Raw genomic sequence first — 21,776 nt, 5'->3', positions numbered from 1 at the left:
ATGAGCTGGGCAAATGGCCTTGGCTAAAGGCAGGACGAGCCAGAGAGGGCCAAATCCCATCTGAGGTTAGATCTGTGTTCCTGCAGATGTAGGCTCTGCCTTTCACAGTTCTGTTTCAGAGTCCACATTACTTTCCTGCCTCTACTATTCAGCTTGGCTAAGATTTTTTCCTGTTACGGCTGTTGAATATCTCCCATTTCTTCCTCTACCTTCATCTTCTTTTGTTTGTCTGTTGCATGTTGCATGTTGCATGGTGTATGGTGCATGGTGCATGGTGCATGGTACACAAAGTGTGTTTTTTTATTTTGGACAAAAAAGGGAAACTGCAGTGATATTTTGTTTATGATCTAACAAATAAAGCTTGCCTGAAGATCAGAGCGCAAAGCTAGCTACAATAGCTAGCCATAGGGGTCAGACAGTGATGGCATACAACTTTATTTCCAGTACTTGGGAGACAGAGGCAGATGGATCTCTGTCCTTTCAAGGCTACCCTGAGCTACATGAAATTGATCCTGTCTAAAAGAGAAACAGAGCTCACACAAAGGTGACCTCAACACATGGGATCCCATGCACTTTAATCCCAGCACTACAAGCCATAGGGGTGGAAGCTCACCAGGTAGAAGTGGCTCACCTCCTTACACATTTTATTGAGCCAGGGTCTCTCACTGGAACCCACAGCTTTAGAAATTTTCCTGTCTACCTCCCTGAACACTGGGACTCTATCTACATGGGCCTCTATGCCCACCCAGCACTTATGTGGGCACTGGAGATCCGAACTCTTTATGCTTGCTCAACAACCACTTTACCTACTGAACCATTTCCCCAGCTCTTTCCCATCCTGTTTTCTTTTCCTTCCTCTTTCTGTCTTGCTCTCTGTCTAGGGAGGCTACTGTCTAGGGAATGTCTTAACAGACGCCTTAGGCCTCTGGCCTTTGAGTGGCTTCAGTCCATGAGGAACTCTGGCAAAGACAGAGCTGTTTTGTTTTGTTTTTGTTTTTCAAGACAGGGTTTTTCTCTGTATCCCTGGCTGTCCTGGAACTGGTTCTGCAGACCTGGCTGGCCTCAAACTCAGATCTGCTGGTCTCTTGCCCCCTTAGTGCTTGGATTAAAGGCCTGAACTACTACCGCCCAGCTGGAGATCCAATTCTTAGTACCCAATCCCTCCTAGTGGTCTCTCCTCAAACTCCTGTCTCTGGTTCTAGAAACCCCACTTCTAGCTATTGACTGATAATGGCTCTCCCTGGTGCACTAGTTCTCCACCGGTGTGGTTTCTCTCTCACACAGGGCCATTTCAAACTGGAGTGTGAAATCTTTCTGGCTGACCCTGATGCATTCAGGAGTGAATCACTGTGCTGACAGTCTCCTGCTGCCTGCGGCTTGTGGCACTGTGTTGGGTAACTTTGGGTCTCTTCTAGTATCTGCATCTGATTTATAATGGCCTTTATAGACAAAATGATATTCAAACACCTGCTTCTGTTTATCCTGCAATATATTTTTTTTGGGGGGGTTTGAGTTTTAACCACGGTGATGTAGGGCAGAGCAGGCAAGTCTGTACTATGTTGCTGTCATTTCCAAAGACTAACAACAGCTAACAGCTGGGCAGTGTTTAACAGCTGCAGAGATGATACTACAAGTATCAGTTAAGTGGTTCTGCCATTCTGGCACGTGAGGGTTCAAGGTCATGTGATTTCAGCCTCTAAGAGGAGATAATGATGTACCCAAGGGGCTCTTTCAGGAAAGGCTTTGGAGGGTCCGTCAGCTAGGGAAACGCAGTGGAAAGCCAGCATCCCTTCGAACCTATGTTTCCCTGCGTGTAAAAGAAAGTGAACTGCTTCTAAATTCAGTCTACAGCAGAAGCGCCGCAGCCACAAAGGCAGACTGCACTTCTACAGAGGGCAACCGAGTTTGGCGCCCCGCGGCTCAAGGTCGGGTGGGTGGGGCGAGGGCGGGCCTCGTGCGATTGGTGTGCGGCCCTCCACCTCAGCCAATGACTTGCAAGAACAGGCGGGGCGGGGCAGACACGGCGTCTTAAATAGCGTGACGCGCCTGGCAGCCTCCTCGGGCTTCGTGACTCCAGCGCGCTTGCTCACTCCTAGCGGACTCTGTCAGGTATCAAGCACTCTCCGGGGTGGGCCGAAGCGGCTCGGGACCTGCTGGTTGTCCCCCGAGTCTCAGCCGGGGCAGCACAGGGATGTATCGGTCTAGGGTGAGGCACATCCCAGAGCGGGGCGGGCTCGGCGGGGGGACGGGCAGGGAACAGGAGGCTGGAGACGTGGCACGGCTGCCTGCCAGGCACGGCTCACGCTCGCCGCCCTCGGGGTTCTCGCCTAGGGCCTTCGAGGCCTCGGCTTTCGAGAAGGTGTCTGGAGCACCTGGGGGGTAGAGCTGTGAACGCGTGGCCTGACACCAGCCGGAGGGGAGGGGGGAGCTGATGCCGATCCAGTTCTTCGTGAAGCTTCTAGGTCTAGGACTCGCGACTGCTCGCGCCAACCCTCTGCACTCCCCACCGTCTCTGCAGCTCTAAACCAAATAAGAGGATTGAGGAAGTGACGTGTACATCTTGGCTAGGGATTGCTCTACAGGGCTTTCAGCACGGAGACCACTCCCCTCCCCCGCTTTTTGCAAATGATGCCGAACCTCAGGAAATCCTAGTCTAATTGCCAGTCTAATTGAACTCTTGATGCCAGCAAACCTTGCCTCAGGCCTATATCACACATGGTAGTGCATTTATTTACCTTGTAGAAGTGTCAAGATATATTAAGGAAGAAGAAAGTGATTTTAGAATGAAGTGTCCTTTCCAACTGAATAGCCTTCCATTTCTCCATCCTAAATCTCCTCAATCAGGACTGTCAGAGCATCTGTAGGTAAATTAATTTCATGTAACCTGAAACTGTATTTATGATTTCTAAAATTGTGTGTGTGTGTGTGTATGTATGTTATGTGCGCATGGATGCAGATGCCCTTCAATCCAGAGAGGTCCAGTCCTTCTGGATCAGGAGTTCTCGGTAGTTGTGCCATGTAATGTGGGTGCTGGGAACCAAACTCTGGTCTCCTGGACGACTAGTAGGCGATCTTAACTGCTGAGCCTTCTCTCCAGCTCCTAAAACTTTAAATAGTACATATATTTAAAGGTATTTTTTCCTGTTTCATATATTTTCCTTTCACTATCTACTTTTATCATAGTTATTTGGGTCTGTGTTTATGGCCTTTGCTGAGTTCTTACCGATGAGTCAAATTCCATACTTTTAAAAATAGTAATGAATGGGCAGTGATTTGGGGAGGCGTGTGGAGGGTTAGGTTGAGTTGGTCCAATCCTTTTCCAGTAGTATTCCTTTAGTTGTTTGCCTATGACGCACGTGAGGTGAATTTTAGCCAGAATATTGGTTACATAAAACAAAGCTTTTGTTGGCAGAACTTCAAAAAATAAGGCCTGTATTTGTGAATGGTTACCTCAGGAAAGTAAATATTTGACAATAGCCAAACCAAATTTACTTCTCAAGCTGAATATTTTCAATGGCTTTTGGATGACTTTACACTGACGATCCTTTTAGAGTAACTTAAGAAAATGTTATTTAATAAGGCAGACTAAACAAATTCTTCCAAATGCAGCCCTTTTTATGGAAACTACTGTGGAAATATTGCTGAGGGCTGATACAAGGCAGTGAACAGTGATGTCTTCAAATTAAATGTTAGGTGTTCAGAATTCTCAGCCTATCATTAGAACTTGTTCTCGTTTCTAGGTCCTTATATCTGCTTAGTAGAAATAAGAAATAAATAATATAAAGTAGTAGATATAAACAACAAATGAATAATAACATGTTTTGGAGCAGCACATGGTTTTGCCCTTTGAAGACTGAGAGCTGTTATGTCTAAGAGTGAACCCCCGAGGAAAAGATGAGTTTCTGCACAGGAGGACAGAGAGGCAGCTTCTCAGATCTAACTTACTCTGATGCAGGGTGGTTGGCCTCATTACCTCTCTAGTGTGGGTCACTTTCTGTTGCTACCTTGCCTTCTTTAGGAGTTACGTCTTCAGTAAGGATATTGTTCACTTGTCAAACAAAAGACTGCCTGCAGAAGGCCCTTACCCAGGCTAGGTGGTTTTGAGACATGGTTGGTTATTCTTTTTGGTGTTCTTGTCTGATTTCTACTTATTTATTTACTTTTAAGGCAGGGTCTCACTTTGTATCCCTGATTGGCCTGGAACTCACTATGTAGACCAGGTTAGCATCAGACAGAGATTTATCTGGCTCTGCCTGCAGAATGCAGGGATTAAAAAGTCGAATGCTAACGGGCCTGACCTCCAACTTCTTGGATAGCTAAGGATAATCTTGAACTCCCAATCTTCCTGCCTCTGCTTCTCTGGTTTATTTGGTGTTGGAGATGGGACTCAGGGCTTCAGACTTGTTAGGCAAGTACTCTACCAGCAGATCCTCAGGTCTGTTGTATTTATTTAGTTTTAAAATAATTCAGCTTTCAGCTTAAAAAATAAACCATGGCAGTGTTTTTTTTTTTTTTTCTGTGTAGAAATTGGCTAGCATTCCTGTGAACTTAGAGCAGAAGAGAACCTAATGAATGCCTCCTTTGTGCTAAACCTGGAGCTTTAACATGAGCTCTTCAAGACACCCGTGAAAGACTTCAGTCTCATTTGACAAATGGGGAACTGGAGTTCAGAAAGACTGACACATTCACCCCCTAGAGCCACAGACAGAATTTAAATTGAGAAACTCTGTGGGTTTTCTAGCCTACTTTTGCTATTTCCCAAGCCTAGAGAAGTTTGTTGGTGGCTAATTTAAAGACCACTTTGATTAGTCTGTTCTAATTAGAATTTTGTTCTGATAGTTCCCATATAGTACCAAACTCAGTAACTTGGACACAGAGGGTCTTTAATAGAAATGTGCATAGTAGATTCTAATGTTCGTGGTCCTGCAACTCTGCTCTTTCCCAGTTAAGTTAAAGATCCACTTTGAGGATTTGGAGGATACTACTCATGTTTTGAAAGATTTTGTAAGTCTACTGATAATGACCATTCTGTATAAAATTGAGGGGACTCTGCAGATAAATTGATTGCAGCTGAGCAGGTAATTCTTGTGTAAACTGAGGTAAGTTGAGTTTAGGTAATATTTTCTAGATTCTGTCCCCTTGCAGTTTTTATTGTGAGTCATTTGAGGCTAGCCTTGGCCTGGAAACTCTCCTGCCTCAGTGCCCCCAGATGCTGGGAATACAGCCCCCCAGACCCCTTCTGCAGTCACTTGCATCTGTAAAAAATACCATTGAAGCATTTTAAGGAATTTTTTTCAATACCATGTTTTTGAGTTGTCTTTCTGACTATTGAAAAATCAGAGTTGTAGACTTAGGCAGCAAAAGTATTAGAGTAGTTTTTATTTTAAGTTTGACCCTTTTCCTAAGAACCCAGGGGACCCAAGGCTGTAGCACTTCCTTGGAGTATTGACTGTACTTAAAACATTGTTTTCTCAAAGGTTACCAGAACATTTAACTTGATTTTGCTTATTTCCTAGTCTCTGTCAAACCACTCAGACCCATGTCTGAGTTTATTCACAGTGTTTCAGACCATAAATACATTTTTTTAAAGAGGTGAGTTTCTCTGTATCTAGCCTGACTGTCCTGGAACTCACTCTGTAGACCAGGCTGGCTTTGAGCTCAAGAGATTCTCCTGCCTCAGCCTCCCAAGTGCTGGGATCAAAGGCCTGCACCATCACCAGCCAGTACCATAAATACAATTTATGGTCACTGAAGAAAATAGAGAATAGTGAAAGATAGTCACAGTGAGTTTTCTGTTTCTTCAGTTTTTCCTAATACTCTTTGCCTAGTTGAACATTCAGTATGCATAATTTAATTTCCTTTACTTAAACATATCCTAAAATACCTTCCCATGTCATTAGAAACTTATTTTAAAGGTTTCTCTATTTTTATGTGTATGAGTGTTTTTGCCTATTTGTAAATAAGTACACTGCTAAGAAGTATCTGAGAAAACATGGTTTTTTTTTGCCAAGACAGGGTTTTTCTGTATAATAGTCCTGGCACCCCTGGAACACTTTGTAGACCAGGCTGGCCTCAAACTCACAGAGATCTGCTTGCTTCCACAGTGCTGGGATCAAAGTCCTGTGCCATCACATCATGTTTTATGCTTATTTGCTAGCAAAAATTAATATTGTTTTAAGTTTTTAGTAGTTCAAACAGCATATACTGTGTAGATTGTAAAGAGCCTAGAAAGTAATGATAAATAGGTGTTTTAAACTTAGTGGTGGTGATGAGGATCAGTTCTTTGTAGTACAGTTAGTCATTTTTGTTAGCCGCCATTTCCAGTCTAGGGATTCTTGCATTGTTTTTATTAGCTTAAGAGAAAACACTGTGGAAGTTACAGACCTTTAAGTTTCTTAGAAAATGTACATATGTATATAATTGTGTGATTCACTCTAGGAGTCACAGGGATCTTCTCAACAGTCCCTAGAGCTTGAATGTTAAATCTATACTCTGGTCTGAACCGTGGGAAAAAAGAATAATGGCAAGTTTTTGGCAAACAAGACAGAGTTGTGGGATTTGATTAGGGATTGCAAATTCTTGAACCTCACTGGATTTTTAGTGTGGAGTGAGAGCCAAGTTGAAAGGGAAGTTAGCCAAACCCCGTGATTGGCTGACTTGGCTGTTCAGTCAAGAATGCTAAGATTATGCATGGTTTGACTTGTTAGAGAATTTTGTTGAAACATGAATTAGCTATTTGTTTTTATATTTTATTTAAACAGACAAGGAGATACAGACATCCCAAGCATACCTGGGTTTTGGTAACTTTCCCCTAATGTAGAATTTATCTTAAAATGTTTTCCTTCTCTGCTTCCAGACCTGATACCTATGCATGTTCTGTTTTCCTTTTCATTGTAGTCCCTTCCTTACTCTAGTCTTTGTTTCAGTCTCTTTACCTGCTGTGATCTGAACAGTGAGCTAGCTGTGCACACAGAAGTAGGGGGGACACTGGTGGGGACTGGTTTTAGGACTGGGGCAGAGAGAGTAGCCTGATTCTGAAAGTGTAATAATGTGAGTGAGCAGAGTGCTCAGAAATTCATCCACCTAACCTAGCTCTATGTATTTTGATATTCTTCTGGTTGAAACTGATGTTCTGTTTTTGAGACAGGGTTTCTCTGTGTAACAGGCTGTCCAGGAACTTGCTCTGTAGACCAGGCTATCCTCAAACTCACAGAGATCTATTTGCCTCTACCTCTCAAGTACTAGGATTAAAGGTGTGTGTCACCATCACTCAACAGTTGAAATTACTTTTTTTTTTTTTTTGAACAGCTGATGTTTTGATACTTTGTGTGTGTGTGTGTGTGTGTGTGTGTGTGTGTGTGTTAGCTGGGGTTATAGAAACATCCTCTTTTCATCCATTTATATATTTGTGTTTGTTACTATAAAAGCTCAAGACTCTTAACAGTCACAGAACAAATCTTTTGCCTTTGTTTGCATGGTTTGACTTCCAGGAGTTTTAGATACTTGTACTAAATGACAGCATCTACCTTTTGTAGTTTGGTTGCTAAACTCTTTTTTAGCCTCCAAAAGTTACTTTTATCTGTCTCTCTCCATTTTTTCTTTTAAGATTTATTTGCTTTTATTTTATATGTACTAAATGTTTGTCTGCATGCATATATGTGCATAATGTGGGTGCCTGGTGCCTGCAGAGGTCAGAAGAGTATGCTAGATCCCCTGGAGTTACAGACAGTTGTGAGCCACCATAAGGGTGCTGACATCTGAACCCAGATTTTCTGCAAAATCAGCAAATTCTTTTAACCTCTGAGCCATCTCTCTAGCTTTGTTTCTCTATCCACCCCCTTCACCAGCCTTTGTATTTTGAGACAGAGGCTATTTGTAACTCAGGCGGGTTTGGAAATTGTGTTGAACATGTTGCCTCTGCCTTTTAAATGCTGGGATTACCTCACCTAGGTTAAAACCACTTTTATTGTTTCACTACCTATATACCTGGACAGAGTACAGATGCAAAATAGGGAATAGAGGTGGTGGTCCTGAAGGCCAGGAGTGGGGCGGAGAGAATGAGGCATGTGCTTGCTGCTTGTAGTCCTTCTTCCAGATGGTCATTTGAGCCCAGAGTTATAAAACATGGGCTTTAAAAAGGTACAATATGGCTCATAGCCCCTGCTTCTTACCCCATGACTCATGGCTGCCCAGCAGCTCTGGCCTCTGACTTGGTGCCCTAATATATGCCTTGTACTCTGTTAGGAAAAGGCTGGATACTGACTGTGGTAGATGCTCGGCAATTACTTGGTGAACAGACATGCGTGGAGACCCTGGAAAGGTTCTCACGCAGCACCTTTTCTTACTTTGGACAGGTCTCTGTACTTCCATTCCTGAAGGATCCACACAATGTTTTCCAAACTAGCAAGTTTGCAGACTGTTGCTGCTCTGCGTCGAGGAATCCATGCCTCGGTTGCCTCTGCTGCATCTGTTGCAACCAAGAAGACAGTCCAAGGCCCGCCATCCTCTGACTATATTTTTGAACGGGAATCTAAGTATGGTGCACACAATTACCATCCTTTACCTGTAGCCTTGGAGAGAGGAAAAGGTATGTTTTGGATTAATCCACCCCCACATTTGCTGGAAATGTGTTATAAGAATTAGTTGTTTTGTATATTCTCATATCCAGCCCTCACTGATGAGTTTTGCAGATGGGGCTCCTTTGACTTTACTAAGTGTCTAGGGCACCTGTGCCAGTGTGTCTTCCCCATGGTGGCCTCGCCTAGGGTACATGTAGAAGAAATACGAATGTAACATCACCACCAAATTTTCTTTTTAGCTATTTGTTTTTATTTTGGTATAACTCTAGTAAAAAAGTTATGATGATTTTAAAATACTTCTTTCCTCTTCGTCCAGATAGTTGAGGGATTTTATTTGTTGTGTTCTTGCTTCCCCTCTGGTCCTAGGAACACCCTGTTCTCTAGCTTCCACTCCTAGATATTCAGTGTGTCTTTTCTAGGGTTCCAGGCCACATGTATACATGTGGTCATCAGGATCAGGAAGTCAACAATACAGCAGGAATCCACTTTTCTTTTGTGTCCTTAGTTACAAAAGGAACCTTAGACCAGAACTCTCCTTTTTGGGTTCATTTGTCTGTTGACCAATAGCAGCAGTAGTTCTTTACTTCCTTTCCCTCCTCTTCCTGGTCTTCTTCCTCCTTTCCTCCTCTTTTTCTTCCTCCTCCTCTTCCTTTTTCTTCTTCCCTGGACCAGTATTTCTTTATTGCACCATTCTCCCAACTGAGTTCTTTCAGCCCTGTAAGCTGGTATTTCTCAAAGTTTGGCACTGCCTGAATTCATTTATGGAATGGAATTGCTAGGTCATGTATGTGAGATTCTCAAGCCTGAGCAGAAGCAAAAGAAGAAGTCTGGGGTCTTAATCTCTCAGGTTCTGCTGTATTCCCTTAAGACAGGGTTTCTCACTGGACATGAAGCTGGCCAGTGAACTCCTGGGACCTGGCTGTCTCTGTGCTTAATGTTAAGGTTACAGGAATGTGTGGCCATGCCCAACTTTATTTAAATGTGGGATATGGGGACTCAAGCCGGGGTCTTCATGCCATGTCTGCACAGCAAGAACTCCTACTCATTGAGTCATCTCCCCAGCTCAGAATAGCTACCTGTTTTCAGAGTACCCCATGTTGTTTTTGTTTAATTTTTGGTATTGGCTCTTACTGTGTTGTGCAGGTTAATCTTGGACTTGCATTCATCCAACCTCGGCTATCCAAGTGTTGGGATTACAGGTGTTCACCACCACACCCAGCCACAGTTTTACACCACTTTACATATCCACTAGCAATATTTGTGAGTTCCAGGTTGTTTATATCTTTGCCCCATTTTTTTTCTTTTTAATAACTGTCTTGTTTTGATTTGCATTTCTCTAATAACTGGTGATGTGTTATATCTTTTCAGGAATGTTAGCAAGTTATTTGACCATTTTGAAAAACAGGGTCATGCTTAGTTCAGGCTGTCCTTGAACATCTGACCCTTCTGTTCCTATTCTCTCAGTGGTGGCATTATAGGTATGTGCCACCATGCCTAGTCATTTTTGTTGTCATCATTGAGTTCTGGATACTAAGTCCTTATCAGGCATGTAGTTGGCTATAGTCTCCACTTTGTAAGACTTTTGTCTATTTTGTGAACCTTTTTGTAAATTCAAATTTTTGGTTCCTGAAATAAAATTGCTAAAGAGGTTACAACTTCCTTCCTTCCCTCTTTTCTTTCTTCCTTCCTTTCTTTTGAAAACAAACTTTATTATAGAAAATGTGCAAATAAAAATAACATCACACACTTATATCTTAATAAACTTATATATAGTTAGACTGTCCATTTGGAATGGAAACTGTGGAGCTTCACATTGGATTTTATGTTTTTACTATTGGGTGTATTTTTATGTTCTTATTTACCACTAAAACCCAAAATTCATGATAGAATTATAGTATTTTTGTACTTTTCTGTTAAATATATGTGTCAGAGGTAAACAGATAAAATATAGCCTTAATACTTCTTTCACTAAGCCAAGTTTTTGAGTTTTTTTTTTTTTTTTGGTGGGGGGGCATTGAGGCAGGGTTTCCCTGTGTAGCCTTGGCTATCCTGGAACTAAGAGCTCTACCTGCTTCTGCCTCCTGAGTGCTGGGGTTAAAGGTATTAGCCACCATCACGCAGCCAATAAACTAAGTTTTAAGCCTAAAAATTTATTAAGTAGTTTCATATGTAGATGTGTAGAGGGCTTAAAAAAATCAGTCTTCATTTTGGGGGTCTTATGTCATATAGAGACTCTAAAATTCTTTTCCTTCCCTATGTATTTAGGTATTTATGTGTGGGATGTAGAAGGCAGGCAATACTTCGACTTCCTGAGCGCTTATGGTGCTGTCAGCCAAGGACACTGCCACCCCAAGATCATAAATGCTATGAAGAGCCAGGTGGACAAACTGACCTTAACATCTCGTGCTTTCTATAACAACGTCCTTGGTGAATATGAGGAGTATATCACCAAGCTTTTCAACTACCACAAAGTTCTTCCTATGAATACAGGTAAAACATTCCCATTTTTGTTAAATTCCCAATAAATCAATCATTTTTTTTATTTGTATTTATTTAGCATCTCACTAGATTGCTGAGTGTGGCCCTGAATTTACAATCTCCCTGAAATGAATGTCTCAAGTGACTGGGATTCACTTGTGTACCACATGATAAGCTTATGTTTTTTGATAATTTGTAGCATTAGTCAAATCTGAGCATTTTCCCTACAATAGGAGTGGAGGCTGGGGAAACTGCCTGCAAGCTTGCTCGTCGTTGGGGCTACACTGTGAAAGGCATCCAGAAATACAAAGCAAAGATTGTTTTTGCTGGTATGTGAATTTAATTGTTACATGATATATTATTTATGGACAGTCTTATAAAGGTTGGTGGGGGGAATTTCTTCTATGATTTCTTAGTTACTTCTTCATTTTGTGATACTCTGGAATGAAACCAGGGTCTAATGGGTGCCAGGCTGTACTCCTGAGCCACATCCCTAGTTCAAGATTTTTCTTTCTTAACTTCTTAATCCTCCCTTGAAGTAAGTGGCTTTGATTTAATTCCTCATCTTAATCACGTTTTCCTCACAGCTATTTTACTGTAATAGCATTCTACCACTGAGCATCTGCAGCCAATAGTTTCTGTTCTTTTTTTTTTTTTTTTTTTTTTTTTTTTTCGTTTTTTCCAAGACAGGATTTCTCTGTGTAGCTTTGGAGCCTCTCCTGGCACTCACTCTGTAGATCAGGCTGGCCTTCATTCTGTTATTTGTTGAGACAGGGTTTTATTTTGTAGCTGAGGCTTTCCTGGAATTCACTATATAGACTAGACTGGCCTCAAACTCACAGAGATCTGCTTGCTACTACCCCTCAAGTGCTGGGATTAAAGCCACCATGCTGGCTTATGGCCAGGACTTTAGTCCTAATACTGAATATGCCCTTGTGCTGTGTTCTTAGAAACTATCAGGAGCAGGAGGCTGAAGCTGTCATTGTTACACTTCTGAGAATGGTCAAGAAGGAATACTTGAATTCTTGTTAAAGAGACTTAAAAGTATTTTTTTAGGATGATGCAATCTGAGATGATAATCTTTGTGGGATAGTCAAATGGTAGATTCTGACTTTTTAAAGTTTTGATTTTAGTTAAAAAAAAAGTATGTATTGATTTTGTGGTCAAAATCTACTTTTGCTTTGTCTAGTGAATACATACAGTTAAATTATAGATCCTGTAGCACAATGAAGTCATGAGTAGAGGCAATTAGTATTTGAGATGACAGATTATGATTTGAAGAAATATTGATACAGTTCTGTAATTTACCACTTTTGGGGGGGGGATTAGTATTTTTAGACAGGATTTCTCTGTCCTGGAACTCACTTTGTAGACCAGGCTGGTCTTGAACTCACAGAGATTTTCCTGCCTCTGCCTCCCAAGTACTTGGCTCCATTTTTGCTTTTTAAATCTCAAAGACATTTTATTCAGAGTTAAAAGAGCAGCCATAAGTAGACAAGATGTAAATCCTGCAGCTCCTCAGAGGAGGGACACAGAAGAAGAAGACAGGCGCCACATGGCAGATAGCAGCTATGTGGCAGACAGGACGGCTTCACCAAAGCATGAGAAAGCCTAAAGTACTCGAGAAAGTATAGTTAGGTTCTTGCCAGAATGCAAAAGAAACAGAAAAGAAGAAATGGGAAAGGTTCCACTTTTGTGAGTAATTCAAAAAAAGGATGGCTTAATCCAGTCACATTGCTATGGTTTCATAAGCAACTGTCTGTAACTTACCATTTTAAGTTGTGGGTATCCTGGATGGCTATTATAGATTGATTGTACAGTCTCTTTCATACCAGTGAAGGGTGCAAAGAAATTTTAACATTGTATTGACAGAGGCTGATGAGTCAGTGGGCTGGGATAACAGTGGAAGACTGTCTCTATTCCTGCAGGGTGAGCTATAGGATGAGATTCCTGAGGCTAGGGAGAGGAGAACAAGTTGGTTACTGGTCTCATCAGTGCATGTTTTCTTAAAGAATATGCTTTTGTATGTGGATGAAAAAAGATGGACTGACACATGAGTCAGAGACTCAGGTGACAGAGGCTTTTGCAAGAGTGATACGTAGAGATGCCAAGAAGCTAAGATACAGCACCCAGTGTGGAGTTCATTGAGTTGCTGCTGGTATAGGTGGTAGAGATGTCAACACATCCTTAGTGTGATGGATTTCCATTTTCCACTGTATTTTCCATGGTTGGGTTTAACCCCATTGGAAATCATGTAGTTGTTTGCTTTTCTGGTTGGTGTTAGGATGTTTACTTCTTACTAGAGTGGAAACTCTAAGGACAGGCAGCTCCTAGGCTGATTACCCATCTATTCCCTGATCCTGAGGAAAGGCAGGTATCTGTTTCATTTAGCATTTTGGAGGATTATAATGTCAAGGGAGGCAATGTAGAAAGTATTTGGATTGTCTGAGGATATTTGCTGTAAGTGAATTTGAAAATGCATTATGTTGAATAGGTAGCTTGCAGTATTGGATTATCAAAAGGAAACTGCTGCTGGGCAGTGGTGGTATATGCCTTTGGGCAGAGGCAGGTGGCTCTCTGAGTTTGAGGCCATCCTGGTCAACATTGTGAGTTCCAGTCAGAGCTGCACAGAGAAACCCTGTCTCAAAAATACCAAAAAAAAAAAAAAAAAAAAAAAAAAAAGAAACTGCTACTCTCTATGCAGGATATTCTATTCTCTTTCTCTCATTCTTATTGTAAATGTACCTTCTTTGTCTCAAAATCATGCTTTGAATGGCTCTGTTGTTAGGCTTTGGTTAGAATTGAGAAAAGTGTAGAGAAGTGTCTAAAAAATTAGAAGGTGGCACATTGGCCTTCTATTAGGAGAACCGTTTGACATTAGTATCAGATTTTGTTTGAGTAGTTGAAAGTTCACGGACTTTCTCTAAATGATCCTTTTAGTCAGGCTTCACAAGGTGTTTGTAGGGTAGTACTTATTAAACTTGTGGGTTTCTTTGGAATAGTCACTGTTTGTCTTTCCTTTTAGATGGAAACTTTTGGGGTCGAACATTGTCTGCAATCTCCAGTTCCACAGACCCGACCAGTTATGAAGGCTTTGGACCCTTCATGCCAGGCTTTGAAACCATCCCATATAACGATCTGCCTGCACTGGAGGTACATCAGGGTGGCTGTGGCACTTGACTCATAGCAACTGGAAGCTATATTGAATTAATTGTTACCTGTTCAGTATGTGAATTAAAAACACATTAATGTGAAGGCTGGAGAGATGTCTCAATGGTTAAGATCACATACTGCTCTTGAAGAGGACTCAGGTTCAGTTCCTTGTATCTATTTGGTAGCTCACAACCTTCTGTAATTCTAGTTCAGGGCACTTTGAGCAACAGATACATACATATAACAGACAAATACTCACTATCAAAAATTAAAATCCTTAAGGAGGGCAGGGGAGATTGCTCCATGGTAACACAGCATGTGTGAGTGAGGTCCTGGGCTTGACCCCAGTACTATAGAACAAAGAAAGTTCTATGGGTCTGAAAATGCATTGTAGTTAGGCTGACATCTGAGACTTAATCTCAGTAGTGGGCAGTCAGTTTCCAACCCAGGGAAATATACTTTTATCATATAGTAAGTACTTAGGCCAGCTAACCAGTTCAGATCATAACAACTCAAGTATTACCCACTTAATGGCTATGTAAAATTAATTTCTCTCCCTCCCTCCCTCTCTCTCTCCCTCCCTCTCATATGAGAAAGACTCATTTTGAAGCCTTGGCTGGCCTGGAACAGAATGTAGCCCAGGTCAGTCTTGAACTCATCTTGAGATCTGCCTGGCTCTGCCTCCCAAGTGCTGAGATTAAAGGTTTGTACCATCATCACTCCTGGCCTAGATAAAATTTTTTAAAACTTACAAATTGTAGTACTTTATTTGTGGTGCTAGGTAAGGAATCCAAGGCCTTGTAGATTCTAGGCATTTGTTCTACCACTGAGGCATATCATCTCAACTCTAAAGTGTGGAGTATTTTGTAAAGTACAAACAAAAAAGTCATAAGATGGCTTTAACAGGCCACTTAGTCTTTGAAAAAAAAAATTATGTGAGTGTTCGCCTGCATGTAAGCTTGCCATGTACATGTAGTGCTCAAGGAGGTCAGAAAACAGCATTGGATCCTTTGGAACTGGGCCTAAAAGAAGTTGTAAGCCCTCATGTGGGTGCTAAAAATGGAATCGGGGTTCTTGGCAAGAGTAGCCAGTGCTCTTACTGGCTGAATTACCTCTTCAGCTCCTTCCTTAGCTTTTAGTTGTAATACATCTATGATGTAGGAAAATGTGGGGATAATCTGGCATAGTGGTAGTATATGCCTATAAACCCAGCATGCTAGAGTCCTGCAGTTACAAGTGTGAACCACCATGCCAAGCTTCATCACCTCCCCCATTACTTATTTATTTATTTTATTTATTTATTTACTTGGAGTGTTTTGCCTGCATGTATGTATGCCTGGTGCTCCTGAAACTGGTGTTATAAATGGTTGTGAACCACCAAATGGGTTCTGGGAGTCAAACCCAGTTCCTCTGTAAGAGCAACAAGTGTTCTAAACTGCCAAGTCACCTCTCCAGTCCCTCATTTTTACTCTTAACAGGAAGTATGTATAGTATTTGACTTCAATTGCCAAATATGGTAGAATGGTAGTTATTAGACCTCCCTTCTGTTTCTTTTGTAGCGTGCTCTTCAGGATCCAAATGTTGCTGCCTTCATGGTGGAGCCCATCCAGGGTGAAGCTGGTGTTATTGTTCCTGATCCAGGATATCTGACGGGCGTTCGAGAACTCTGCACCAGGCACCAGGTGGTCCCATTCACTTTGCAGTGAGGCCAGACTTCCTGCACTTGTTTGAACTCTGCCAACAGGATAAATGATTGTCTCACTTTCCACTAGAGGAACATTCTGTGGCAGTTACTTTTCAGGCTGTAGAACACTGGTGAGACACTGTATTTGGTCTGCTGCAGCTGCAGGCCTCTAGGCCTTTACTGTGGTTTTCTTCTCTCTTCTCTAGGAGACTTGTGCTCTTTTAATCCCTCCCAAGCCTTGTCTTATGTTCCTTTGCTCCAGATATTACAAATGTCCTTCCCTTTCTTTCACCAAAGCTAAAAGTATAGTTTGCTTACTATGGAGAATTCCAGAAAATATTTGATAATTACCTAGGAGTTCCTTATCTGAATTTGTTCTTAGCCCTACAAATTAAAGCCCTACAAATGTTCCATGTTTGTATAAATGCTTTTCTGCCATGCAAAGCATTGCCACATGGGCACCGGAGAGGTATTAGCCTGACACAGGCAACAGATTTCCATAGGACATCATTGAAATTGTATGGGTAATAAAACATCTTTACAGATTGCATGGTGTGTCAGAATGATACCTAGTGGGAGGGTTGAAATGATGGTGGTCTTTGTTTCCTCGTGAAGTGAGAATGACAGCTGTGTTGCCTGTTTCTCCCAGGTCCTGTTTATTGCTGATGAAATACAGACAGGGTTGTCCAGAACTGGTAGATGGCTGGCTGTGGATCATGAGAATGTCAGGCCTGACATAGTTCTTCTTGGGAAGGCCCTTTCTGGTGGCTTATACCCTGTAAGTTCAACATCCCTTTATTTCTTCTGACCTTGACCTTTTTCTTCTTCTGACCTTGACTGGGATGCCTTCTGGATTATTTTATTTGACCTCATGTAATATAGATCACCCGGAACATTTTAGAGTTCCATTGTGTGGTCCACTTGGTTAGTTTTGTCCAAGTTAAATGTGTGCTTTTGGATGTACTGTGGCGTTTGATTTGGACGGAAGCATTTCCCCTCAGAAGTCCCTCCCACTTTTCAGAAAGTGGCACTACTAATTGTTCGTTCAAAACCATGAACAGTGAATGTAAGATGGGACAATTGTTATTTTTTTGGGTGACATCAAGAGCCAGTAATTGATGTGGAACCAAAGAGCTTTGAAGAGTAGATGTTTCTGCAGAATAGACTAAATTGTTTTCTTACAGAGAATGCCCAAGTTTGTTTTCTAAGCACAGCATTTTGGAGAGGACTGTAAATTATCTCATTGCTAAAAGAGTTCTGCATGTGTCACAGAGATGGCTAAGCAGTTAAGAGCACTGGCTCCTTTTCCAGAGGACCTGGGTTCAGTTCCCAGCTTCCACCTGGCAGCTCACAACCATCTGTAACTTCAATTCCAGGGAATCTTACACCCTCTCTGGCTTTGATGGGCACTACTAAAAAAGTGATTGCAGAAACATACATGTGAACAAAACACCTCATACACATAAAATAAATAATAAAAGTTTTTTTTTTTTTGTTTTTTTAGTTTTAAAAGTATGTATTATTTTATGCCACTGAAGTTTGTTTACTGTCTCTGTAATGTGTTGGGCCTGTCTTAGAGTTAGTTACTAAGAGTTAGAGGCAGATGTATAAACTGCTGGTTGATAGAATTTAATATCAGTGTATTGCGGTTAAATAAGGATCAGGATAAACAAATAGGCCGAATAGATGTTTATTCAGGGAGAAATAACTTACAACCTAGACAGATGAACACCAGGAAATTCAACCCGATGCTCTCCTGTCCGAGTCACGCCAGCAAGAGAACTTTTCCTGGCTCTCTCTCCGACCTCCTTCCACAGGTCACTTCCGCCCATGGCTCCACCCCCAATGGGCGTGGTCAGTGCCACAGAAGGACTATCTCACTACATCAGTGTTGTGGAAATGTCTGTCCCTGGTGTGCTGAGACTATGAGGAATGACACGGTGGGTTCTGTCTTCCAGGTGTCTGCGGTGCTGTGTGATGATGAGATAATGCTGACCATTAAACCAGGAGAACATGGCTCTACATACGGTGGCAATCCACTAGGCTGCCGAATTGCCATTGCAGCTCTTGAGGTGAAAACTGATAGGGCTGAATGATTGAAGTGGCGTTGAAGTTATTTTTAATTTTGAGTCCGGGTGTAATAAGAAGTTTAATAAGATTGCCAAGTGTTAGAGAACATAAAGTACGAAGGGAAGGTTTTAGGAGCAAGATGTTCTCAAAAAGTAAGGTAGCTTTCTGCCTTGTGTAATAGATTAGATTTCTCTGGGCGTCTCTGGTTTGTAGTCAGTCACCTGGCAGTGGCAGAACTCCTTCCTGTATGCTGACCACCTACTGTGTACCTTTGGTTTGGCAAGCAAGATTTATTGTTTTCTTGTCTGTTATGTTCAAATCAAGGTCTCACTATGTAGTTCACACTGGCCTGGATTTTACTTTGTAGCCCAAGCTAGACAGCTCTAAATCCTCTTGCTTTAGCTTCCCAAGTGCTAGGATTGGAGGTGACCGACCACAAAGCGCTTTTCCCCTTGTGTTTATTTTTAAACTTGGATTTGAGGGCTGGTAGTCTTAGTTCAGTGGAAGAGGAAGGCCTTTGGTTTGATTCCTTAGTACCACACAGATAAAAATGAAGTTCAGGATGGTGGTCCACACCTGTAATCCCAGCATTAGGGAAGCTGAAAGGCAGAACAATCAAGTTTGAAGCCAGCCTGGGAAAATAGATGCAAGATACAGTAATTTGTTAGGGGGAGGGAAAAGGCAATTCTGTTGCAGTTTAAAGTTACATTATACCTTAATCCATTGAGGTGTTCAATACGGGCATATTGTATTTAATGATTATTTTTTCAAGACAGTGTTTCTCTGTGTAGGCTTGGTTATTCTGGAACTTGCTGTGTAGACCAGGCTGGCCTCAAACTCACAGAGGTCCACCTGTCTCTGCTTCCCAAGTGCTGGGATGAAAGGTGTATGCCACTACTGCCTGGCTCTCATTAAACAAATTTTAATCTTTATTTTGCCATGAAGACTGGTTGACAATGGATTTGTGATTAAAGCAAGGCTCCGAGGTTGTATTTATTTAGCAAGCAATTAATACAGGCCCTGAAAAGAAAATGCAGGTGATGTCACTCTGACCTTTGCCTCATCACAGATGCATTTTGCTTCTAGCCTTACATGGATTGCTCCAGGACACTCTTAACTTTGTGTAATTTTTTTAAAAAACAGGTTTTAGAAGAGGAGAATCTTGCTGAAAATGCAGACAAGATGGGCACCATCTTGAGAAAGGAGCTCATGAAGCTGCCCTCTGATGTTGTGACTGCTGTAAGAGGGAAAGGATTGCTAAATGCCATTGTCATCAGAGAAACCAAAGGTAATGTTCACAGCACATTATGGCGACAGCCCTTTCAAAGACATAGTGGGTAGGACAGTCCTCTCTAACAGTGGACTAGACTGCTGGTCAAGCCTTTTAGATGAATTTAGATGATTATATAAATGTTATCCTAAATGTAGATCTTTCCAGCAGGAAGGCATGTTTAACTCATTTGACAAAGTGTTTGTTCCTTGCAGACATTTCTTTTCCTGTCTGTTAGTCAGGCAGCACTTGGCGATTCTGGGTTAGTTTTTGTTAATCTTTTCCCCTCACTTGAATGCTTTGTACATCCAGCAGAGGCTGTGGAAGCAGCAGTAGGAATGACTTTATTGCTAATAGATAGCAGTAGGAAATGACTTTATTGTTAATAGATAGCAGAGGATTGAGGCCTCATTGTGTGGCATCAGTTATCACCCTCCAGGGCACCCTGCTGGATTTTCTTGGGCTAACCCTTCCTTTTGAAGCAGTGATTCCCTGCAGAGGAGCTTTTGAGAAAGGAACCCACCCAGCCTGGTCCCACCCAAGAGTATCTGATGTGATCGGTTAGGGTAGAGCAGACTCAGGCAGCTCTAGGTGGTTCTGCCTGCAGCCAGGTTGAGAAACACTGCTGGGAAATGATGCTTAGTTCTGGTCTGGAGGCATTTCCATATCAGCAATGTATAGTGTTCCTGGGATTCAGGGATTGCTTATTCCATTGTTTCATTTTATGTATCCTACCCAAGTTCTTTCACGTTAGCTCCTTATGATTGCATGTTAGTTAGGTATCTCTAATTTGAGAAATAGAAATGGTCCCAAATCTGAAAGGTTTGGAAAATCTAACACTTGACCCCAGGGAACAGGCCATAATCAAGATGCAGGTACACTAAGAGTCTTCTGTGAAATTACCTTTAGGCTGTGTGAGTGTGAAATGGGACTTTCGTGTTTACATGGGCCCCTTTTCCAAGACACCTCCTCTCCTTCTGTGTGTGCTAACATTCCTGAATTTGGAAGGAGCCTTTCTGGCCCCAAGCACTGCAGACAAGGGGTATTCTGCCTGTAACAGTCTAAACATGTCATTCAAACCCAGACATGTACTTGCCAAAAAGTCAGAGATGCAGCCCCTTGAGCATAGCACCGACTCAGAGCTGCTTTTCCTGAGTAGACACTGGGGACACTGTGGCTACGCTGCCTTTCTATGATGAGGGTATTCACTGTTAATCTTTGCATGTATGTTATGACTATTTTTCTGTAGATTGTGATGCTTGGAGGGTGTGTCTTCGACTTCGAGATAATGGGCTCCTTGCCAAACCAACCCATGGTGATATCATCAGGTTAGCCCCTCCACTGGTGATCAAGGAGGATGAGATCCGGGAGTCGGTGGAAATCATTAACAAGACCATCTTGTCCTTCTGAGAGTAGAAACTGCGCAGTGGCCCCTGGGAGCCATCTTCAGATGGGCATCTTATGAATCTGTGCTCACAGTGGGCAGATCCCACTTGCTTGTCTCTTAAGACTTTTTTTTTTGGGTATATATGCATATCTTTTTCAGTTGATGCGTAGAAGGGTGACAGGAGCCTGCAGTTGGCTGTGTGACAGGAGGTTGAGTGGCATCTCTCTTTGTTGTTTTGACTGTGGGAACTTTCTAAGGTGAAGTGCTTCCACCTGTACACGGCCTTCAAAGCTAGTCCTGCAGTCATTTATATATGTTTTCATAATTCCCTTACTGGTGTGAACGTTTTGTATTTGAAAGTTATTTCTGAGATACTACGTAAGAGACTTGCTTAACCTTGTGCAGTTGAATCAATGAATGTTAAGATGATTGAAGGTTAAGCATATGTAAAATACTAGTTTCTGGTAAACTTTTCATTGGCCAATACCAGAATGTATTGTATAGATTCTGAGAATTCATTCCTAAATTACACTTTGAGTGCTTGATTGCAATTTGTAAGACATTTATTTTCAGTATTTCTTTGAATAAAGCTTAATTTTTCTTTTTACACCAACAGAGTATTTTGTATCTCCATATTGGTAATTATCAGTGTATTTCACTCTTATGACTGGCATTTCAGGCTTTTTATTCTAAATAAAGCAATGATTAGTTCATATCTGTATAATACTGTGAGTTTTTAATTTTTTTCCTTTAAATTTTGTTTCATTTTTCTCTAGTGTGTTTTTTGGAATAACTTCCTGTAATGTGCTCGCTGTTCAAAGCAGATGTGGGCTTTCTGACCACTTCACCCCTCTTTAGGCACCCTGATGCTCCCTGTTCCTGAGGAGGTCATCATATTGATGCTGAATTTAGTGTGATCAGCATAGAGTACTACAGCTCAGTGCTCAAGTGATCCTCCTGTCTCAGTCTCAGCCTGCCAAATAATTGGGACTACCACCTTGCCCCTGCAAAGGGGATGAATTTTTAAAGACCCAAGTTTGGTTCCCAGCACCTGCATTGGGTGGCTTACCACCTCCTGTTTCTCCATCTCTAGGGAATCTGAGGCCCTGACCTTGGCATCTGCACCCACGACTCATACATACATTTAAAAAAAGA

The 21,776-nt window shown here is 41.9% G+C and overlaps 1 protein-coding gene across 2 annotated transcripts; it reads left to right on the top strand.

Annotated features, from left to right (window-relative positions):
* Window positions 1-1,959: 1,959 nt before the first annotated feature.
* Window positions 1,960-21,345, top strand: Oat (ornithine aminotransferase). 2 transcript variants are annotated; one of them, XM_051193186.1, is made up of 10 exons: window positions 1,960-2,109; window positions 8,355-8,587; window positions 10,845-11,069; window positions 11,291-11,386; window positions 14,083-14,210; window positions 15,770-15,892; window positions 16,544-16,672; window positions 17,853-17,966; window positions 19,108-19,252; window positions 20,484-21,345. In XM_051193186.1, the coding sequence occupies exons 2-10, from the start codon at window positions 8,389-8,391 to the stop codon at window positions 20,642-20,644; spliced, it is 1,320 nt and encodes a 439-aa protein (XP_051049143.1). In that variant the 5' UTR covers window positions 1,960-2,109; window positions 8,355-8,388; the 3' UTR covers window positions 20,645-21,345. The 2 variants fall into 2 exon arrangements, with proteins under 2 accessions (XP_051049143.1, XP_051049142.1); XM_051193185.1 differs by lacking the exon at window positions 1,960-2,109 and adding an exon at window positions 2,183-2,206.
* Window positions 21,346-21,776: the final 431 nt, after the last annotated feature.

The sequence above is a fragment of the Phodopus roborovskii genome, unplaced genomic scaffold (assembly GCF_943737965.1).
Source record: "Phodopus roborovskii unplaced genomic scaffold, PHOROB, whole genome shotgun sequence".
NCBI lineage: Eukaryota > Metazoa > Chordata > Mammalia > Rodentia > Cricetidae > Phodopus > Phodopus roborovskii.
This window is presented reverse-complemented; position numbering and strand designations above follow the sequence as displayed.